Source organism: Mixia osmundae (assembly GCF_000708205.1).
Source record: "Mixia osmundae IAM 14324 unplaced genomic scaffold scaffold_2, whole genome shotgun sequence".
Classification (NCBI taxonomy): domain Eukaryota; kingdom Fungi; phylum Basidiomycota; class Mixiomycetes; order Mixiales; family Mixiaceae; genus Mixia; species Mixia osmundae.
In genome coordinates, this window is record NW_014575562.1 from 948,586 (window position 1) to 965,653 (window position 17,068).

The 17,068-nt window shown below is 56.3% G+C and overlaps 4 protein-coding genes across 4 annotated transcripts; 2 read left to right on the plus strand and 2 right to left on the minus strand.

Moving 5' to 3' along the window:
- Nucleotides 1-81: 81 nt before the first annotated feature.
- Nucleotides 82-7,319, minus strand: L969DRAFT_44766 (glycoside hydrolase family 47 protein; the record flags this gene model as incomplete). Its single annotated transcript, XM_014714685.1, has 20 exons — nucleotides 82-391; nucleotides 444-2,455; nucleotides 2,508-2,550; nucleotides 2,600-2,811; nucleotides 3,046-3,408; nucleotides 3,461-3,594; nucleotides 3,645-3,833; nucleotides 3,878-4,363; nucleotides 4,417-4,813; nucleotides 4,866-4,997; nucleotides 5,046-5,169; nucleotides 5,218-5,581; nucleotides 5,627-5,738; nucleotides 5,787-5,865; nucleotides 5,916-6,017; nucleotides 6,071-6,078; nucleotides 6,134-6,538; nucleotides 6,656-6,932; nucleotides 6,987-7,178; nucleotides 7,228-7,319. The coding sequence occupies 20 exons, from the start codon at nucleotides 7,317-7,319 to the stop codon at nucleotides 82-84; spliced, it is 6,033 nt and encodes a 2,010-aa protein (XP_014570171.1).
- Nucleotides 7,289-11,680, plus strand: L969DRAFT_85387 (uncharacterized protein). The gene is made up of 7 exons (XM_014714686.1): nucleotides 7,289-7,474; nucleotides 7,529-7,588; nucleotides 7,649-7,867; nucleotides 7,927-8,737; nucleotides 8,788-9,272; nucleotides 9,322-11,223; nucleotides 11,274-11,680. Exons 1-7 carry the CDS (start codon nucleotides 7,360-7,362, stop codon nucleotides 11,357-11,359), a joined length of 3,678 nt encoding a protein of 1,225 aa, XP_014570172.1. The 5' UTR covers nucleotides 7,289-7,359; the 3' UTR covers nucleotides 11,360-11,680.
- On the minus strand, nucleotides 11,440-12,150 carry L969DRAFT_22234 (uncharacterized protein; the record flags this gene model as incomplete). The annotated part of the gene is made up of 1 exon (XM_014714268.1): nucleotides 11,440-12,150. One exon carries the CDS (start codon nucleotides 12,148-12,150, stop codon nucleotides 11,440-11,442), a length of 711 nt encoding a protein of 236 aa, XP_014569754.1.
- Nucleotides 12,151-12,420: 270 nt separating this feature from the next.
- Nucleotides 12,421-17,036, plus strand: L969DRAFT_15611 (uncharacterized protein; the record flags this gene model as incomplete). Its single annotated transcript, XM_014714229.1, has 4 exons — nucleotides 12,421-12,427; nucleotides 12,492-14,123; nucleotides 14,183-16,525; nucleotides 16,576-17,036. The coding sequence occupies 4 exons, from the start codon at nucleotides 12,421-12,423 to the stop codon at nucleotides 17,034-17,036; spliced, it is 4,443 nt and encodes a 1,480-aa protein (XP_014569715.1).
- Nucleotides 17,037-17,068: the final 32 nt, after the last annotated feature.

Below are 17,068 nucleotides of genomic sequence, written 5' to 3' on the forward strand. Positions count from 1 at the left end.
TACGCTTTGCATACAAATCAGTAGCACAACATGTACACCATGATTATGTGTCTGCTGTACTATGCATCATTGTGCTTCCTGTCACAAGACGCGCGAGCCTCCGAGGCCCACGGGTCGAGGACCCATCCGGTTGACCGGCCCGTTATCTGGGTCTGGCGCAGACTGCAGATTGCCGAGCTTTCGCGCAATCGCATCTCTCGCCGAATTGACTTTAGCGGCTGTCGCTCGAGCTTGACGCTGCAAGAACGTTCCCCAGCCATTCCGTCTTGGCCATTGCTGCTCGACTTGATTGAGGTGCGGATTTGTGTATTTTCGCATGACCTCGTCATCTGGTCCGGCCCAAGTATAGGTTGGCTTTTGCGTACCGAGACGGAAGGCATGCGCCTCGGTCCTGCGACAGCGTGCGTGAGCGATGTGCATGAACCAAGAACGAGTCAGCTTACGTAAAGACCCAATCATCCAATGACATAAAGTCCGTTTCGCAGAAGATCAGGTAGTAGTACTTGAGTGTTTCTGCGAGTACGAAGCTCTCCTGACTATCTCGCAGCGACGTCGCTGGGTCATCGATGTTGACATCTCCCACGCTCGCAAAGCCATGATCGGTTATGGACACGTTCACCCAAGCGGTGAACATACGCCAGGCTTCGTCCTGCCAGAAGGGATCGCCGGTGATCCGCCATTGGTAAAAGACACTCTCAATGACCTCTGGCCTGCCCAGATAGGTGCCTTGCTTATATCGCACACCTGGAACGAAGTGCCCCTTCTGCTGAAGATACTTCTCGCCAGTGTAGGCATCTGTGAGAGTCTGGAAACGGTCGGTATCGTTATGGTTGTAGAATGTCAACGACTCGCTGCCGACGCCCGACTTGAAGCCCGTATAGGTGAACGCACAGGTCTTCGTGAAGCGTCTGCCCGCATCGTGATCCCGAGGTCGACCGAGTAAACGAGCGCCGAGCGAGAGCATGCCGCCCGCAAAGCACGCTAGATGGTCGACCTTTAGTTCGACATCCCGCCAGCCTGCCTTGCCTACAGTCAAGAATTCCTCACCGGGTACAGCGGTCACGTTGCGGATGAGATGCACATATGCAGAATCGACTGCATCTGCATAAACGCGAGCGTACTGCTCAGTGGCTCCACCCAGCAGCTGATGAGTTTTAATCAGGTATTCGTAGTAAGAGTCAGCTTCGCCGCCCCAAGTGTATGTGCCGCGTAGGCTTTGAGGATAAGCAGCATTTAGATGCGTGGGCAGTAGGGAGCCGAGGCGACCTGTTGCAGTCGCTGGTATCTTCTTCTCGACGAAATCAATGATCCGCTGCACGACGTCAAAGTAAGTCGAATCGCCAGTAAGCTGACTGATGCGAGCGAATTCCATCGACATCGAGCCCATCTCTGCCACGCCATGATCGCCACCTGGCGCGCCGTGGTAATCGCGGCCGAAGACGCACCGGCCAAGGGGAAGACTTTCGGCATTGTTGAAGCAACCCATGAACCAATCTGCAAGCTCACGTGCTCGATCGAGCATGAGCTGGTCGCCAGTAATATCGTATGCAGCGATGAGACCACCAAGATAGCGAATGTTGGTCTCGAAGACGGGTATCGTTCGGCCATCGCCGCCGCCATAGGCAGACTTTGCCCCCGTTGTCATTGTGAAATCGATCGCAGCAACGTGCGCTCTGCACAAGTTGTACTCACGATCCTCGCCAATCATGATCATGAGATCAAGCGCGTCGACGAGCGATGCACCCCAGCCGTTGAAGTTGTCGTTAGGTGCGCCCGTCACTGGCCGAACTTCGTCGTGCTCCCAAGCTGCAGCTTTGTAGCCTTCCCAAGCATGTATGATCGCACGCTTTGTCCAATCGCGTCTCTGCAAACGCTCTTCCTTGCGAGCAGGCGTCTCGCCAGACCCCGCTTTGATGTCTGCTTCAAAGTCGTACTGTACGCGTGGCAGATCATGCCGTTGTGCTAACGGCGGAGAAGATTCGAAAGTTGGCTTTTTCAGACTCGAGAACGGAATCTGTGCAGACAGCGCGAGTGGTGCAGTCATGTTAGGATATTCCTTCGGCCATACCGGCGGATCTGGATCGCGTCGTGGTCGTTTGGAAGAGAGCCAAGTGCTCGCAATCTCTGGCCTATCTGGCCAAGGATCATCTGCTGCTGTTACTAGCGGTCGCTTTGGCAGGGGTGTGTAGCGAAGCAAGAGATGCTCTGGATTACTAGGCCCTTCCACACGCATGGCAAGCACTGTCGGTCTGTTCGTGACTGGTGCGTCGGGCCTTCGCTCAGGCACGTCGGTATGGATAGGCGCGTCCACAGGCACGCCGGCTTGCACCTGTTCATCCGTCGTAGGTGACATACGATAGCCATCCAACGGATTCGGGCCATCTAGTGGTCTGCCGCCGGGTGGTGGTGGCCCCCATGGCCCGTCTGGACGGCCGAATCTCAGTCGATCTTGTGCCTGCAACGACGCTGTATCAGCCCAAAGCGCGTTCCAATCAGGGTAGGCCCACATGACGCAGCCAAGGCGTGATGTTCTCATGGTATGAGGTTGTCCTGAGGCCGATGCCGAGCACGCAGACGAGCACGAGGATGAGCAAGATACCTTTGTGTCTGAGCCTCTGGATCGCCAGGTAGCTGATCAGCGTCGAGCTTGGCCTGAGCATGCCACTTGGAGGGCTCGTAGTCGTGCCCGTCGTCGGTAGGAGCGGCTTGTTCGACATGACAGCCGTCGTCAGCCTCTCGTGCGCGCTTGGGGCTTGTCGTGTGCCACTTTGCCGTCGTCAAGATGCGGTCGTCTGCACAGCCTGCCTGACCCTACTATCGACAGCTGTGACAGATGCTCCTACTGACTCATCTGCTTGCGCATGCCTGTACAGATGGTGGAAGCTTAGCTACCTGCTTAGGCCTGGCCATGCAAGCGGTAGTCGTCTGTCCGCTCTCGGGGCAGCCGGCAGAGACACGACGACACGACGCGCGCTCTTCATTTATTTGGCGCAGCCGAATGGCCGAATGCAAATCTAGCTACGGGGTCTATTATATATCTGCCACTTCGAGCTCGGCCATCGTTTTGTCAGTCGAGAAGCGTGTGAAAGCAAAAGTGATAGCGCCTTTGCTCTTGGTCGCATTGGCCGCGATGACTTCGGAGAGCACCGGATCATCAAAGTCGCCGCCGTCGGTGTCTTGACAATCGATATGAGTCCAATCTTTGAGCGCTGCCAAGTGTTTCTTCTGGTCTGAAGGGCGGATCTCGCCGGCACTGATGAATGTCACCTCCTCGTTCTGTTCTTCATCGCTGTCTTCTGCTTCGGTAGATCGCGTTGTCGAGCGCGAACGTCCCCTGCGGCACCGGCAGCCCAGCAGATCATGGGTGTGACACGCTGTCTCAGTGTGCAGCGCAAAAATTGCCTTGAGCTGTGGGACTGTCTGTCAGATCCCGTCAAGAGCGCTGCAGATATAAACACACCTCGTCGAGCGAGAACGCGTCGGAAGTACCAGACTTGCTGTTGCCACTTTGCTTGCCGCTTGTCTTCGTGCTTCCTTCGCCTTGCATCAGACTGCCCGCGAGTCCCTGTTTGATAATCTGACGCTGAAAAATCTCTGCGGTCCGGGTTTAATCCTACCCGAGGATCTCAGGAGATTGAACGCACTCTCGTCGAGTGTACCGGTGGCAAGCAAACGGTAGATATGGCAAGGTCGCTTCTGTCCATCGCGATGAATGCGTGCCATCGCCTGAAGGTCGTTGCTGGGGTTCCAGTCGCTATCAAAAAGTACGAGCCGAGATGCACCGATGAGATTGAGGCCTGCGCCGCCCGACTTTGAGCTAAGCAGGAAGATGACTGCAGGCTGATTAGCTAAGCCAAGCTTGATCATGAGAACAAACATTGAGCTTTTTGCGAGGCGCGGTTGAATGTCTCGACGATGCCTTGTCTGGCCTTCTGCGCGGTTGCGCCATCGAGGCGACAGTAGCCGTACCGACGAGTCTTGCAAAAAGCTTCGAGTATGTTGAGCGTCTGTGTAAAGTTGGATACGAGCACGACTTTCTCTTCCGTCTTCTCTTTGATCGATTCGAGTAGATTCGCAAGTGCAAGGGCTTTGCCGGACAGATGGACATCGTTCACATCCAAGCCGGAAGGTAATTCTTCGGCAATGCTTTCTGTGACTTCGTCCTCGGCATCCTTGACGTGTTGCTGATCTAGCTGCTTCACGAGCAAGCCTGGCGAGTTGCAGAGTTTCTTCAGTGCCGAGATGAGCACGAGATGGTTTCCGCCTTTGCCAGAGAAGATTGCGCGTACGGCGGGCGTCTCAAGGATCTTCTTATACAGCCTGATCTGAAGCTGAGTCGGCCGCACAAAGAGCACGTATTCCTCTGTATCGCGGCACATGTGAGCCCGACAAGAAACAATGCGACGAAATACTGACGCTTAGGCGGTAGGAACTGTGCAATGACTTCGGACGTGCGACGCAGGACGAATGAGCGGGCGATGCTCGCCAGCTGATCACTTCTCGCCTGACCCAGACCTCGAACTTCGGAGGATGCATGAGGTTCGCGAGATTTGAGGATGGGCACCTCGAAGCATTTTTTGAACGTAGCGTAAGAATCGAGTGCACCTGGGATGATGAAATCGACCATCGTGTGGAGTTCTGACAGGTCGTTCTGGATTGGCGTGCCTGTGAGAATAACTCGCTTCTCTGCTGACAAAGCGCGCAGAGCTTGGGTCGTCTTGGCGCCAGCCGACTTGAGTCGATGGCCCTCGTCGCAGATGATTACGCCGATGGGAGGACTACATTTTTCGAGATCTTCTACTACCGTCCGCAGCTTCTCAGCCGGCGTCAGACATAGCCTTCCCGTACAGCCGGATGAGACTCACGCGCTCGTAGCCGATGATGAGGACAGCATATGTCTTGCTCTTTGTGAAGCTCTTGATGTTGCTCTTTGCATCTGCAGTAAAGACCCCGATGCGTTCTCTACCGAGCCATTTGGAGAATTCTCGAGACCAGTTCTGCAATGGTCATCAATTCGCGCCTTGTCGCGGAAGCAGCGTTCCGACCTTGACGAGCGTAACGGGGCAAACGATGAGAGCACGGCCTATGACGCTACCTGAAGTCGCGTAAGGCGTCTGCTTGAGTAGGGTCCATATCAGCCCGATGGATTGCACCGTCTTGCCCAGCCCCCTGCATGACGATATCAGAGCCATGCTGTGACCGGTCAGAGACACGTACATCTCGTCTGCAAGGATACAGCCCGTTCCTTCCGACTTGAAGCCCATTACGCATTCGTACATGAACTGTATGCCTTCTTTTTGATGCGGTCTAAGGTGTTTGCAGAGTAAGGGATCGAGCACGACATCGTTCACAAGCGTAGCAGTCTGCTTATTGCGAGCGAAGAGCTCAGCCGGCGGTCGGGTAAGCACGACTGCGCCATCCGCTTTGGGATCATAGCGCGAAGCGAGAGAAGAATGAGCTTTGAATGTCGATCGTGATGTACTCTTGGAGGAGCCCTTGAAAAAGTCGGTGGGCGCGACGGAACCGCCTTGCAGAAGCTCGCTGACGGCTTTGTTAGCGCTCGCATTAGCCGTCGGTATCACTGCAAACGGATGAATCGATTGAATGTCGAGCTCTACAGACTTACATGGCATCTTCGGCCGCGGTTTGGGCAAGGGCCGCGACATTGATGGTGTTGATGGGACATATGTGTGAGGTGCAACGACCGAGCTTTGCCCACCAGAAGCAGGCCCCTCGATCTTTGAAAGTCTCAGCTTTGAAGCATTTCAGAAAGCACTGCAGCGCACTTCGATCTCCTTCGAGCCGACCGAGAGCTCGTCGCCTGCTGAGAGTGCTAATGCAACCGGCCGAGAGCCGACTGACAGCCTGTAAGCAAAGACGTGAGCGAAATTGCCTTAGAGACGCTGCGCTCGCACTCTTTGCCAGTTTCTCTGTCGCGCAAGATGAGGACCGCTCCACGCTGGATGAGAAGGCCGTCGCCTTCCCAGGTCTTGTGCTTCTTCGATGACGGTTTGCGCCTGCAGGTACATTCATCAGACTGAAGCACGACTGAGTAAGCAAGCAGACCGACCAGAGACACTGTTAGAGCATCGGTCTCAGTGTAGCAGCAGAAGCATGCATCGCGGGATCTTACATAGTAGGATTTCTCGGGCGGCTGAGTCGACCGAGAAATGGCTGACGTCTGACTGGCTATGGTTTGTGCAGGTCGATTGGGATCTTGCTCGGACAGTTTGGGCCGCTTAGCGGGTGTCTGAGCTTGTGCGAGATCGTCCTCGATCATCGTACTCCTGGCTCGATTCAGGCTCCCCATCTTGCTGGAGACTTTGTAGCACGAGAGCTGAGGCAGCCCAGCTGTATGATTCTCTTCATCCGAGCCGGGAAACTCGAGCAGAGCACCGGCGTCATCGTCAATCTCGTAGACAGATTGTTGTCGTTTAGGCAGGGCAACAGTGCCTTGTGATGCGTAGCCGGGCAAGGGTCTGATGCTCGGAGCCTTGAAGCTTGCTGCGGCTGCACGTTGCTGCTTGAGCTTGGCAGCCTGAGCTGTCGATAGCATCTTCCGTCAGCAGAAAGACAGTCGCGTGTGTCTTCAACGCGTCACTTCAGGGGCGTGACTCATGACGTGGCGACGAAGGGGACGACGGCGGGGTCAGACTGCAGCAGCAGTACGCAGACGAGGCCTGACACCTAGCGAGCTGCACAACAGACGGTACTTGGACCGAATCGAAGTCATCAGCGCAGCTATGTCCTCCCTCTCGCTCTCCGGCGTTGCTTGGACGGCCTGCATCGCCTGATCTGCCTCTTCCGAGCTGACCAAGTGCATTGCATCTGTTGCAGGGTCGAATGTGCTCGGCTTGTCGAGGTGGGAGGAATCATTCTGTATAGGCATCCGGTCGACAAGATGCAGAATTTGATCAATCTGTGCTTTGATCCTAGCACCGTGGCAGCATGAGCAAAAGAGCCATGTTCAAGCGAGCAGACTGAACCTCGTCTGCTTGTCGGCTGTAAGATTGAGCGAGGGATGAGAGAGCGAGGAAGCCCATTGGGCAGCCATGCCTGCAATGAAGCCTACTTCCTCCCATATCTCAAATCCTTTCTCCGCTCCCAATGCTCGTCCTTCGAACACGCCATGCAGCTTGCCATGCTCAAAGCCTTCTCTGTAGCCTTCTTGGTAGAACCTGCTCAGTGGTCAGTGAGCGGGCACGACTAGAGGTGGAGGAGCCTCACTCGTCCTCGAGATGGGTCACTTGGCGTACAATGTCATCATCGTCAGTACTGGCTCGAGCAGGTTCGACAGCGTTCAGTTGGACATCTTGCATGAGCGCATGCGCCAGTGCTGCTCGGCCGAGTGGTGCGGTGATGACGCCAGCGAGCAGCGCGGTTCGACCATCCGTTCAACTTAACCACGAGGACGAGCTCGAGGCCGCTGCAAACCTGAAACCCGTCAGCACGCCCAGCATGTCCATCTCGGCCGGTGAGTCGGCCACTCGTCGGCATGTCCAATGGGGCTCACAAGCAGGAGCATCAGCGCCGGAACTGTCACTCTCGGCCGAGGAGAAAGAGGCCTATCCTTACTTCTTCCGACAAGGTCAGCCAACTCGCTCTTGAGCTCGGCTTTCGTGCCATACTGATCCCTCGGCTCGGACAGCCGATATTGAGCAGATGGGCGTCCTCACAGGCGAGACCGCCGTCAAGTTCTTCGCCAAGTCTCACCTGCCAGGCGCTACCCTCGGCACAATCTGGTCCGTTGCCGACTCTGGCAATGTTGGCTTTCTCACGCCAGAAGCATTCAACGTCGCCCTCCGACTCATCGCGCATGCTCAATCGGGATCATCTCCCGCCATCAACGAGGCAACCGCTCGGAAAGGTATGTGCCTCGTCCACATGGTTTATACGCGAGCTGGACTGACTGCCATCACCGGCTAGCGACCAGTCTGCCTACCTTTCAGGGCCTCACGCCTCCCAAGGCGAGGACGAGCAGCGTGCAAGCGACGACGCCCAGTCTAACGATTGCGCCAGAGGACAAGGGCAGATTCTTGCGTATGTTTGCCGGCGCAGGCGCAGTCAACGGTCTGCTAGATGGAGAGAAAGCAAAGGATATCTTCATCCGATCCCAATTACCCGTCGAAAAACTCGGTGAGATATGGACACTGGCAGATCGCCAGGCACGGGGGAGCCTCGACGCAACCGACTTTATCGTCGGAATGGCTCTCATCCAAGCTGCCATGTCCGGCAAGCTCCAGACGATCCCTTCCACTCTTCCGGCATCCTTCTATGCTCAGGCTTCCGCCGGTGCAGTGCCGGCCAACCCTCCGACGCCTCAGCGACAGAGCTCCAGTATGCTACCCAACATCAACAGACAGAGCACCGGCTCGATCGGGAGCGCTGCCCCCATCATACCCCGTCAGATCACAGGCAATCAACAAGCCGCTATACCCCGTCAGCTGACCGGTCAAGCTTCACCGGCACGACAATTCAGTCAGACCAACATCATGCCTCGTCAGACTATCTCGCCCAGCACCACCGGCACGGGCAGCAACAACATGTACAGTCTCTTCCAGTCGCAACAGAAACAGCAGCAGTCTCTCGCCTGGGATATCACACCCGAGGACAAGTCGATTGCTGATGGCTTCTTTGACGAGCTCGATCCCTCCCGGCAGGGCTTCATAGAGGGCCAAGTCGCCGTGCCATTCTTCCTCCGTTCGGGCCTATCGGAGGCTATACTTGCACAAATATGGTACACGGGCGAGCTTACAAGGCACACAGAGACTCACATACCACTCGCAGGGATCTCTCTGATGTCCGAAGCGAGGGTCGACTGGATCGCGAGGAGTTTGCTATCGCCATGAGACTCATCACAGACACTACGAACGATAAGGTTGTACCGACGACGCTGCCCGCATCCCTCGTACCGCCCAGCATGCGAGCTCAACAGGCGCCTTCAGGTCTGCCCAATGCTTTCGTTCAGGCACCTACGGGCCCTCAGCGCGATCTGCTCGATATGGATGACAACGATGATGATCCTATCACCTCTCAGGCCCTCACGAGCAGCCCTGTGCCCGTCAAACGAGGTCTGAGTAGTCCCACGCCTGCCGCAGGCACACCTTTTGCTCCCACGTCTGCATTTGGCAAGACAATGACCGCGCCTAATTCTGCTCCATCGCCCGGTACATCTGCTACCGCACCAGCCAGACCCTCAACTAGCGCGACGCCCTCGTTCATGGCTCCCCCTGCCCTCAAACCGCAAGGCACCGGCAACTCGCTCAAGAAATGTAGGATCTCGCTGCGCCCTCCTGTAGCCGCGCTGACTCTGCTTACCAGCCGTTGGCTTCTCTGATAATTTTGCAAGCGCTCCATCGCCCATCGCCTCAGCTGCAGAAGACAGCGAAGAGGAGGAGGAAGATCCAGCAGAGACGCAACGCCAACTGACAGAAGCAGAAAAGACAGAAGAGAGCTTGCGAACAAAGCGTACCAATTACGCAAAAACTGTCGGATCGAACGACGAGATGGTGTCAAGTTTAAAAACAAAGCTCGTAGAGACAAAAGCCGCTCATGAGACACATCAGAAGACGATCGTCGAGTTGCAAGCTCGGCAAAAGCAACAGTCAATCGAATTGGCAGGCTTGAAGGAGCAGACCATCAGTGCAGAGAGCGAGCTGTCCGCCCTCCGGCTTGAGCGTGATGAGATAGAGCAGACCCTCATGCGCGGCAAGGAGGAAGTGAGACAGCTACAGGCTAGATTGGAATCTGTCACAACTGAGACAAACGGTCTCAAGGCGTCTATAGAGCAAGCCAAGAAGGATGCCCGGCAGCACAAGGGACTTCTTGCTATCTCACGCAAACAGCTCGCTACGGCAGAGCTCGAGCAAGACAAGGCAGCCGGCAGTCTTGCAGAAGCGCAAAAGGACGTGGAAGCTTCTGCTGCTGCTCTGCCTGCCCATGCTTCGCCAATCGACAGTCGAGGTTTGTCTCCCGATGTGGCTAGCCCATCGTCGGTGAAGAGCAGAAACCCGTTCGACTCATTTGCTCCGCCCGTCAATGCAGAGCCGTCTGCTCAGAGAAGTAGCGGCCATCTGAGTCCGGTGACAGCGGCGGCCGGAGGCGCAGCAGCGACCGGACTGGCGACAGGCGTCGCCGCACTGGCAGTTTCTGAGCATGGACAATCGTCTGAGCACGCGGCAGCAGGCCAATCGCAATCACCATTTGACACTGGCTTCGATGATGCTTTCGGTGAAGATCTACCTGCCGCCAGCACGAACTCGAACGCTGCAGCACCTCCGACGTCTTTCGACGACGCTTTTGCTGCATTTGATGAGCCTTCTGCCCCCAACGGCGCATCAGACAGAGCCCTCGAGCCAGATTCTCCTGCAACGATAACAGAGACAGCTGCGGCGGCTCCCATAGCTTCTCCAGATGAGCAATTCTCCGAGGCCGCACCGACGCACAGCCCTACCGATGCACTCTCACCGACGTCGCAGCAGACTACCATCCCTGGCGGCTTCGGGTCTGACCCGCTTGAAGTCGGGAGCGATAGCGAGGAGGAGGACGAAGGACCGGAAGATGTTCAGCCAAGTCGCTTCGCTCATGCACGCAATGAGAGCGACACATCTGCATATGACGAAGCTCTCTCTTCGCCCAGGCATGACCTCAGCGTCGGATCTGCTCTTGGTGATGTGCCAGCTTTCACTGCTGCTCCGGCCTTCTCCGCAACGCCCAAGGCAGTAACACCCGCAACAACTGGTCAATCGGCTGGCTTTGGACCTTCCGGCGAATTTGAGGATGCGTTCTCGGACCTTGAAGCCCCACGAGCTGCTCAAGACACAACCTTTGGCAGTGCCGATGATAGTCATGCATTCGATGCTGACTTTGACAAGGCGTTCGATCCTAGCTTTGCCGAGCCTCAAACGAATGGCAACAAGTCTGTAGCCTTTGACGATGCCTTTGCTGGTTTCGACTCGCCCGCACCCAGCGTACCCAGTAGCACGGCCGCGGCGCCAGGATCGAGCTTTGATGATTTCTTTGGCAGCCAGAACCAACCTCAAGGCAGCTCTTCTTCACCAGCGCCACCCTTCAGTGTGGCTACTCTTGCGCCGCCGATCAGCTCTCCTCCGAGCAATTCGCGTTCGCAACGGGGACCGGCGCCGAAGCTGCCTGAGCGGACGACCTCGCCGACCCAGTCATCGACAAAGGACTCTGCTGCTGTGAAGGAACTTACCGCAATGGGTGCGTCATCTTGCGCTTGATTGTGTGAGCGAAGCTGAATGGTCCAACAGGCTTCTCACGCACGGCTGCAATCCAAGCGCTTGCAAAGTATGACAACGATCTTGCGAGGGCCACGAACTATCTAATCGATACATGAGAGCGTAGACGGACAACAGATGGTGGTTCTTGTAAATGCGTTCAAAGTCACTTTTGTGCTTGCGTTGCTTTCGGCGGTCTTTACTTGCTACATATTGCGGGTTCTTTGTTATTCCATTGAGATTCTGATAGCTTCGTCTCGCCCTCATCGAGCATGAAGCCTGCCATATCTTCGCGCGATAGCCAGAGACTGACGCCAGCCGCGCCACTGCCGCCGACGTAGCCAGCGCTGTAGCCTGAACCGCCATAGGTCGACAAGAAAGGTATGCGGACGAGCGTGATGTCGGCTTTGCCTTGTTTGATGGCATTGCGGGAGACCTCCATGGTCTTGATGATCTCTCTCCAGGCCATATGTCCTGGGCCCCAAATGACGAGAACTGCGGCAGCGCGAAGGAGGCTTGGCTTGTCGTTCTCGTTGTAGACGCTGATTGTACTCAGGATGATGAGCCGGGGTTTCTGGCCGGCATCGTTGGAGACATCGATGAAGAGCTGATAGCCTTTGCTGATCGGACAACCCCAGGGGTGTCGGGGGCCTTGTGGACCGAGAACAGAGAGAATGGCATCGATGTGACGTTTCTCGGTACATGCTTTGTCAGTGAAGAAGCAGCTCTTGACGGCCTCGGCATCGTGCAATTCGCCTTTGATCACAGTGAGCAGGGAGTTCTTTGACATCTCCTCTGGCAGCTTCTGAGGCGATCGCGCAAACACGATGCACTCATGCTTCTTCTCGAGTGCTTGGGCGAGTAGGACCTGACCGACTGCGCCCGTGCCGCCGAGGATGAGGAAACGCATGGCTAGGTGAACTGATGATGATGGTGATGATGATCGGCGCACCACAGAAAGACGACGCGGTGACGTCGTGACGTGATTAATCAACCACCCACATGCTCTTGATAGCAGCGACTGGCCGTCAAAGTGAGACGACAAAAGCGCATCTATATCTGCCCACTCTGCGCTCACTGAGGCACAGACTCGGCTCGCCGAAAGCACACCGGACGACGGGCGGCCGAATCGCAACCAATGGCGCAGACTTGACAGGCTAGCGAAGAAGGATCGTCCAGCATGTCGAGTGAGCGTCCAGAGCTCCAGGCGTGGACAGCTGCTGACAGGCTCATTGCGCGGCCTTCTCGCAGCACTCGACTTCCAATTTGATGACTTGCCTGCTGATGAAGAGCCACAAGATGTCAGCCCGATCGCTGGCCCTGCAGGGGGCTCCAATTCGTCCATCTCTAGCTTGGCCCAGTCGGACCGTACGCCGATAGCAAAGGGAAAGAGACGACGGCTGAGTGTGCACTATGCGGACGAGGAGGGGGAGGATGACTTGCATGCCCACGACATGGAGGCGTCACGCTCAGACCAGTCGCATGGCATGTCGAGCCCAATGGCGAGACTATGGACGCACGCAAATGATCGCACACCCCATAGGACTCACTCGGAAGGCGATCACAGCTCGACCAGTAACGGCACTTCGAACGGATCCCCGTCCAGCCAACAGGTAGCCCGCAATGGCATAGAGATCAGCAGTCCCTCTGGCACGCGACGGATGTCCATGGACGGCGCAGATGACGATCACGGGCTCAGCACGCCTACAGACCTCAACAAGTCTAGCCATCTCTCGCCGATGAGCATATCGCCCCGTCGAGGGAGGAGCTCAAATACAAACTTGAGCTCATCGCCTGCGCGGTCCACTGCGCTCGCAGCTGCATCGCCTGCTCATCCAAAGATGCTGCTCGGATCGCCGATGGGCAGTCCGACAGGCCATGCTTTTGACGTCGTCCACGCCTCAAGGGCGGCCGTTCCGCCACATTTGGCGGGCAGTCCGGCCAGGCGAGCTTCTTCGCCTAGCAGACTCGGCCCGCCGAACGGTCTGCTCTCGCCTCGGTTCGGTCCTGCACATGCTTCACCTGTGCTTTCGCCTCTGCATAGCTCGTCAATGCCCAACTTTGGGTCAGCCCGACTATCGCCCTGTGCGATAGATATACTGGCGGTAGATGACCCTAATGAGCATTGGCCGGATGAGCATAGAATCGGGCCTGCCCATTCCTCGCCCTCACACGCGCCAGCCTCTCCTGGCTCGCTCAACTTGCCGGGTCCGTCCTCACTTGTACCGCCACTGACGCTCACTCCGCCGCTCTCGCCTCATGAGGAGCCTGAGAAATTACTGCAAGACAGTCCGGCGCAGCCTGGCAAGCTATCGCCAACGCTTGAGGGCGACGCGACTGTCGCGTTGACTGCCAGGGGTCGGACCTTATCGCCGACCGGCGAAAAGAGACGACACCGGCGAACGCCTTCATCCTCTTCGCCCGCAGGTAGCCCCGTCGAAAGCTTCCTCGATACATTCACACCAACCGAGGACAGCAGTCATGCTGCAGCTTTGCTCTCTTCCAGCCCGATCCACTCGGAGCCTCCGCTAAACGAGCAGCGCGCAACCTCGCCTGTTCATAGCGAGCCTCGCGCTATTGTTTCTCATCCTGGGCTTGAGATGCCGCCGCCTTCAGGCTGGGATCTGTCCGAAGATACGGATGACTCGCCGACAAGCAGTCCAATTCAGACATCCGCTGTGCTACAAGCTCAGCCTGATCCCCATCAGCAGATCGACTCTATCGACCCCTCAGAACTGACTGAGCCATCTTTCTCTTTCCAAGCGCTGGCAGAGACAAGCGAGCCCACCATGTCTGATCTGTCCGATACCGGTCTCGATCTTGAGGACGAGAGCCTGAGTATTCTGGAACGCGTCTTTCTCTATGCGAAATCAGAGAATGCCTGTCACAGGCAAGCTCACATGCATTTCTCGATGCAGCAGGCTGATGGCTTGTTGACAGAGTTACTGTCGCGCAAGCGCTAGCGGAATGGCTCGAAGAAGTCGATATCTGCGAAAGCGTCGAGTTCATCTTGCCACTGCTGAACGGTCTTGCGCAAGACGAGGAAGATGTCAGAATAGGACTCGCACGAACGCTCGACAAGATTCTGCTGTACTACTTCACTCGATGTCCGCTGGCTGAGCTCGATATGCCCGAGTCGGCCCCTGCGAGCACTCCTGCTGCAGGCACCTCAAAGCCAATCGAAGGAGGGCGACCCCCGAGCCTGTTGGATGTTGCCCACATGCGCGACGCTGTTCATAGCAGCGATCAGGTCTCGATTGGCACGACCTCCTCCTCTTCCACACTTGTAGGCTCGTGTGGCAATTCTACCGCGGATGACACTCCGAAGACGGAGCATCAATTAGAGGACATCACACCTCGCAAGATCGTCGCTCGTTTGCCAACAGTCTCGGTCGGAGCCTTCACGCAGCTCTTGCTCGGTCTGTTGACGGACGAGCTCAATGAGATTTCCAGCTCTGCCCAATCTGCGCTCATGCGTTTCTTATGCCAACTTTGCGGCCGGGAATACGAAGAGCCTGCGTACCCCCCGCCGGAAATACCATCGTTCGCTGCGCACGCTCCAGAGGAGCGAAGCCACGCGCATCCGCCGTACAGCGTGAGCTCGGAAGCACAGGAGCTGATAAAAACAACGATCGCACTCGATGTCGTTCTGACACTGCTGCAAGCAGATCACGAGAATGCAGCATCTTCTCAGATGCAAGGTGTAGAACTATCGAGTCCGCCGGCGCATGATGCCATACACCTCGACGATCGCGCACAGTCGCCAAGTGCAGCCTCTCCGGCAACCAGCGAGCCTGAGCTCAATCTGGCAGACCCTGCCGAGCTTTACTATCGACAAGATCCTCATACGGTGAAGAACGAGGATGGTCACACCTTCGAAGTGGTCCAGGCCGAGATCATGGGCTTGCATTTGCTACATTCAGTGGCGGACATCGAAATATTTGAAGGCGCCTTCCTGGCTACCAACTTTATGCGCGATGTTTTCATGCTTGCCCAACGTCAGCATCCCAGTACAAGGCTGCTTGCTATATCTACTATCGGCGCACTAGCACGCACGATACCTCGGGAACAGGTCACAGATGCCGTCTTGCCGCTACATCATAAGCTAGGCTTCGACAATGACCCGCAGACGCGAAGGGCAGCCTGCTTAATACTTCCCGAGATATGTAAGCGGCTCGACTTGCATGGCCGATCCGCAGAAGTCCAGAGGGCTTGCGATAGCTGCATCACCGACGCGTCCGCAGACGTGCGCATCGGCCTTCTGGAGGTCGCTGGCCAACTTATACATCTGTTCGCCGAAGCGAGTGACCGCGTGCCGCAGCAACTCTTGCAGTTCTACTTGGCTGAAGACGACAGACCACCTAGGCAGGAAGCAGACATGGATACATCAGAGGATACCCCCTTTGCCCCGCTTGTGCCTTCCTTCGGCGAAGACGAGACCGCGTCAAGCAGCAACGGGGGTGACCAGTCTCCTTGGGCAGCAGAACATGCGTTGATAAACGCATTCAAGTCTTCTCGTCGGAGCTACGAGCGTTCCATCATCTGCGCCTTCAACTTCCCGGCCGTGATTCAGACTTTGGGTAGAGACCGGTGGCCAGAAGTCCGAGAATTTTATCTCGAACTTGCCCGCGAGAGTCAGATGGGCGTCAGACGAAGTCTCGCCGCTTCTATCTTCGAAGTCGCACGCATTGTTGGCCCAGTGATCACCAACAGTGACCTGGTCGAACCCTTCTCAGCGTTCGTAACAGTATCAGACGATGCCCAGGCATGCGTTCTAGAGCACTTTGGCGACTTCGTGTCTAACCTGACGCCAGAGACAGCCAGCTCGCAGATAGCCATGCTGATTACTGTGCTCAAAGGCGACAGTACCCCTGCATGGCGAGTGAGGCTGGCAATTGCGAGCCAACTATCCGCTATCGGAAATGCCTACGGACGAGGAGGTGCTGATGACCCATGGTGGCACCTGATCTCGACATGCCTGGTCGATGAGGTTTCCGACGTACGGGTTGAGACTGCCAATGCGGTCGCTCTCATGCTTCTGCATGCCACCGATCAGAATTTAGCCTCGCGGTTGATACGCAGTCTCCATCTTGAACTTGTCAGCGATGCTTCTTACCGGCGACGCATGGTATCGCTACTCCTACCGCGCGCATGTCTTCACCATCTAATGCCCATCGCGGACTTTATGCGGTATTTTTGTTCAACCCTCTTGCAGCTTGCTCAAGATCGCATCGTGGATGTGCGATTAGCCACCGCTCGCATCGCGCTCACATTATGCGAGGAGGGTCAGTCATGGCCGCAACGATGACCAACACAGGCTGATCATTGCGTATAGTGAATCGGAATTCCACCGAAAGTGACCACGATGCCATAAGCGAGCTGCTCGACTGCTTGCGTGACGATACGTCAGCGACCATACGTGAATTGTTCGACGGGGTGCGATTATGGACTCCCCCGGGCTCAGGGCCTTCTACGGCATTTGACTCGCGAGCTGCCACCACTAGCTCGTTCGACGACGATGACGACGAGCTGCTCAATTTGCCAGACGACCTCACCGACTCTGCTATCCGCGAATTAGATGCAAACGATGATGCCTTGGCCGAGGATGCGCAGATCGAGACCAAATTTACCGATAGCGATGACGAGTCGGACACATCATCTGTGCTTACGATCGCGCTTGACAAGACACATCACGCTGCAGATGACTTGCCCGATGATGTCAATTCCAAACGATGGATTCCACCGCGTCAGACGGAAATCGATGGCTTCGTGCATTTAGATTCAGCGAGCTTGTAGCGATCTATGCAATCGCTCTTAATCCTTCGCGG

Coding starts and splice junctions, on each gene's coding strand:
- L969DRAFT_85387 (XM_014714686.1), top strand. CDS start 7,360: ATGACGCCAGCGAGCAGCGCGGTTCGACCATCCGTTCAACTTAACCAC. Junction 7,589..7,648: donor TCCTTACTTCTTCCGACAAG/GTCAGCCAACTC, acceptor CGGCTCGGACAG/CCGATATTGAGCAGATGGGC. Junction 9,273..9,321: donor CGGCAACTCGCTCAAGAAAT/GTAGGATCTCGC, acceptor TCTGCTTACCAG/CCGTTGGCTTCTCTGATAAT.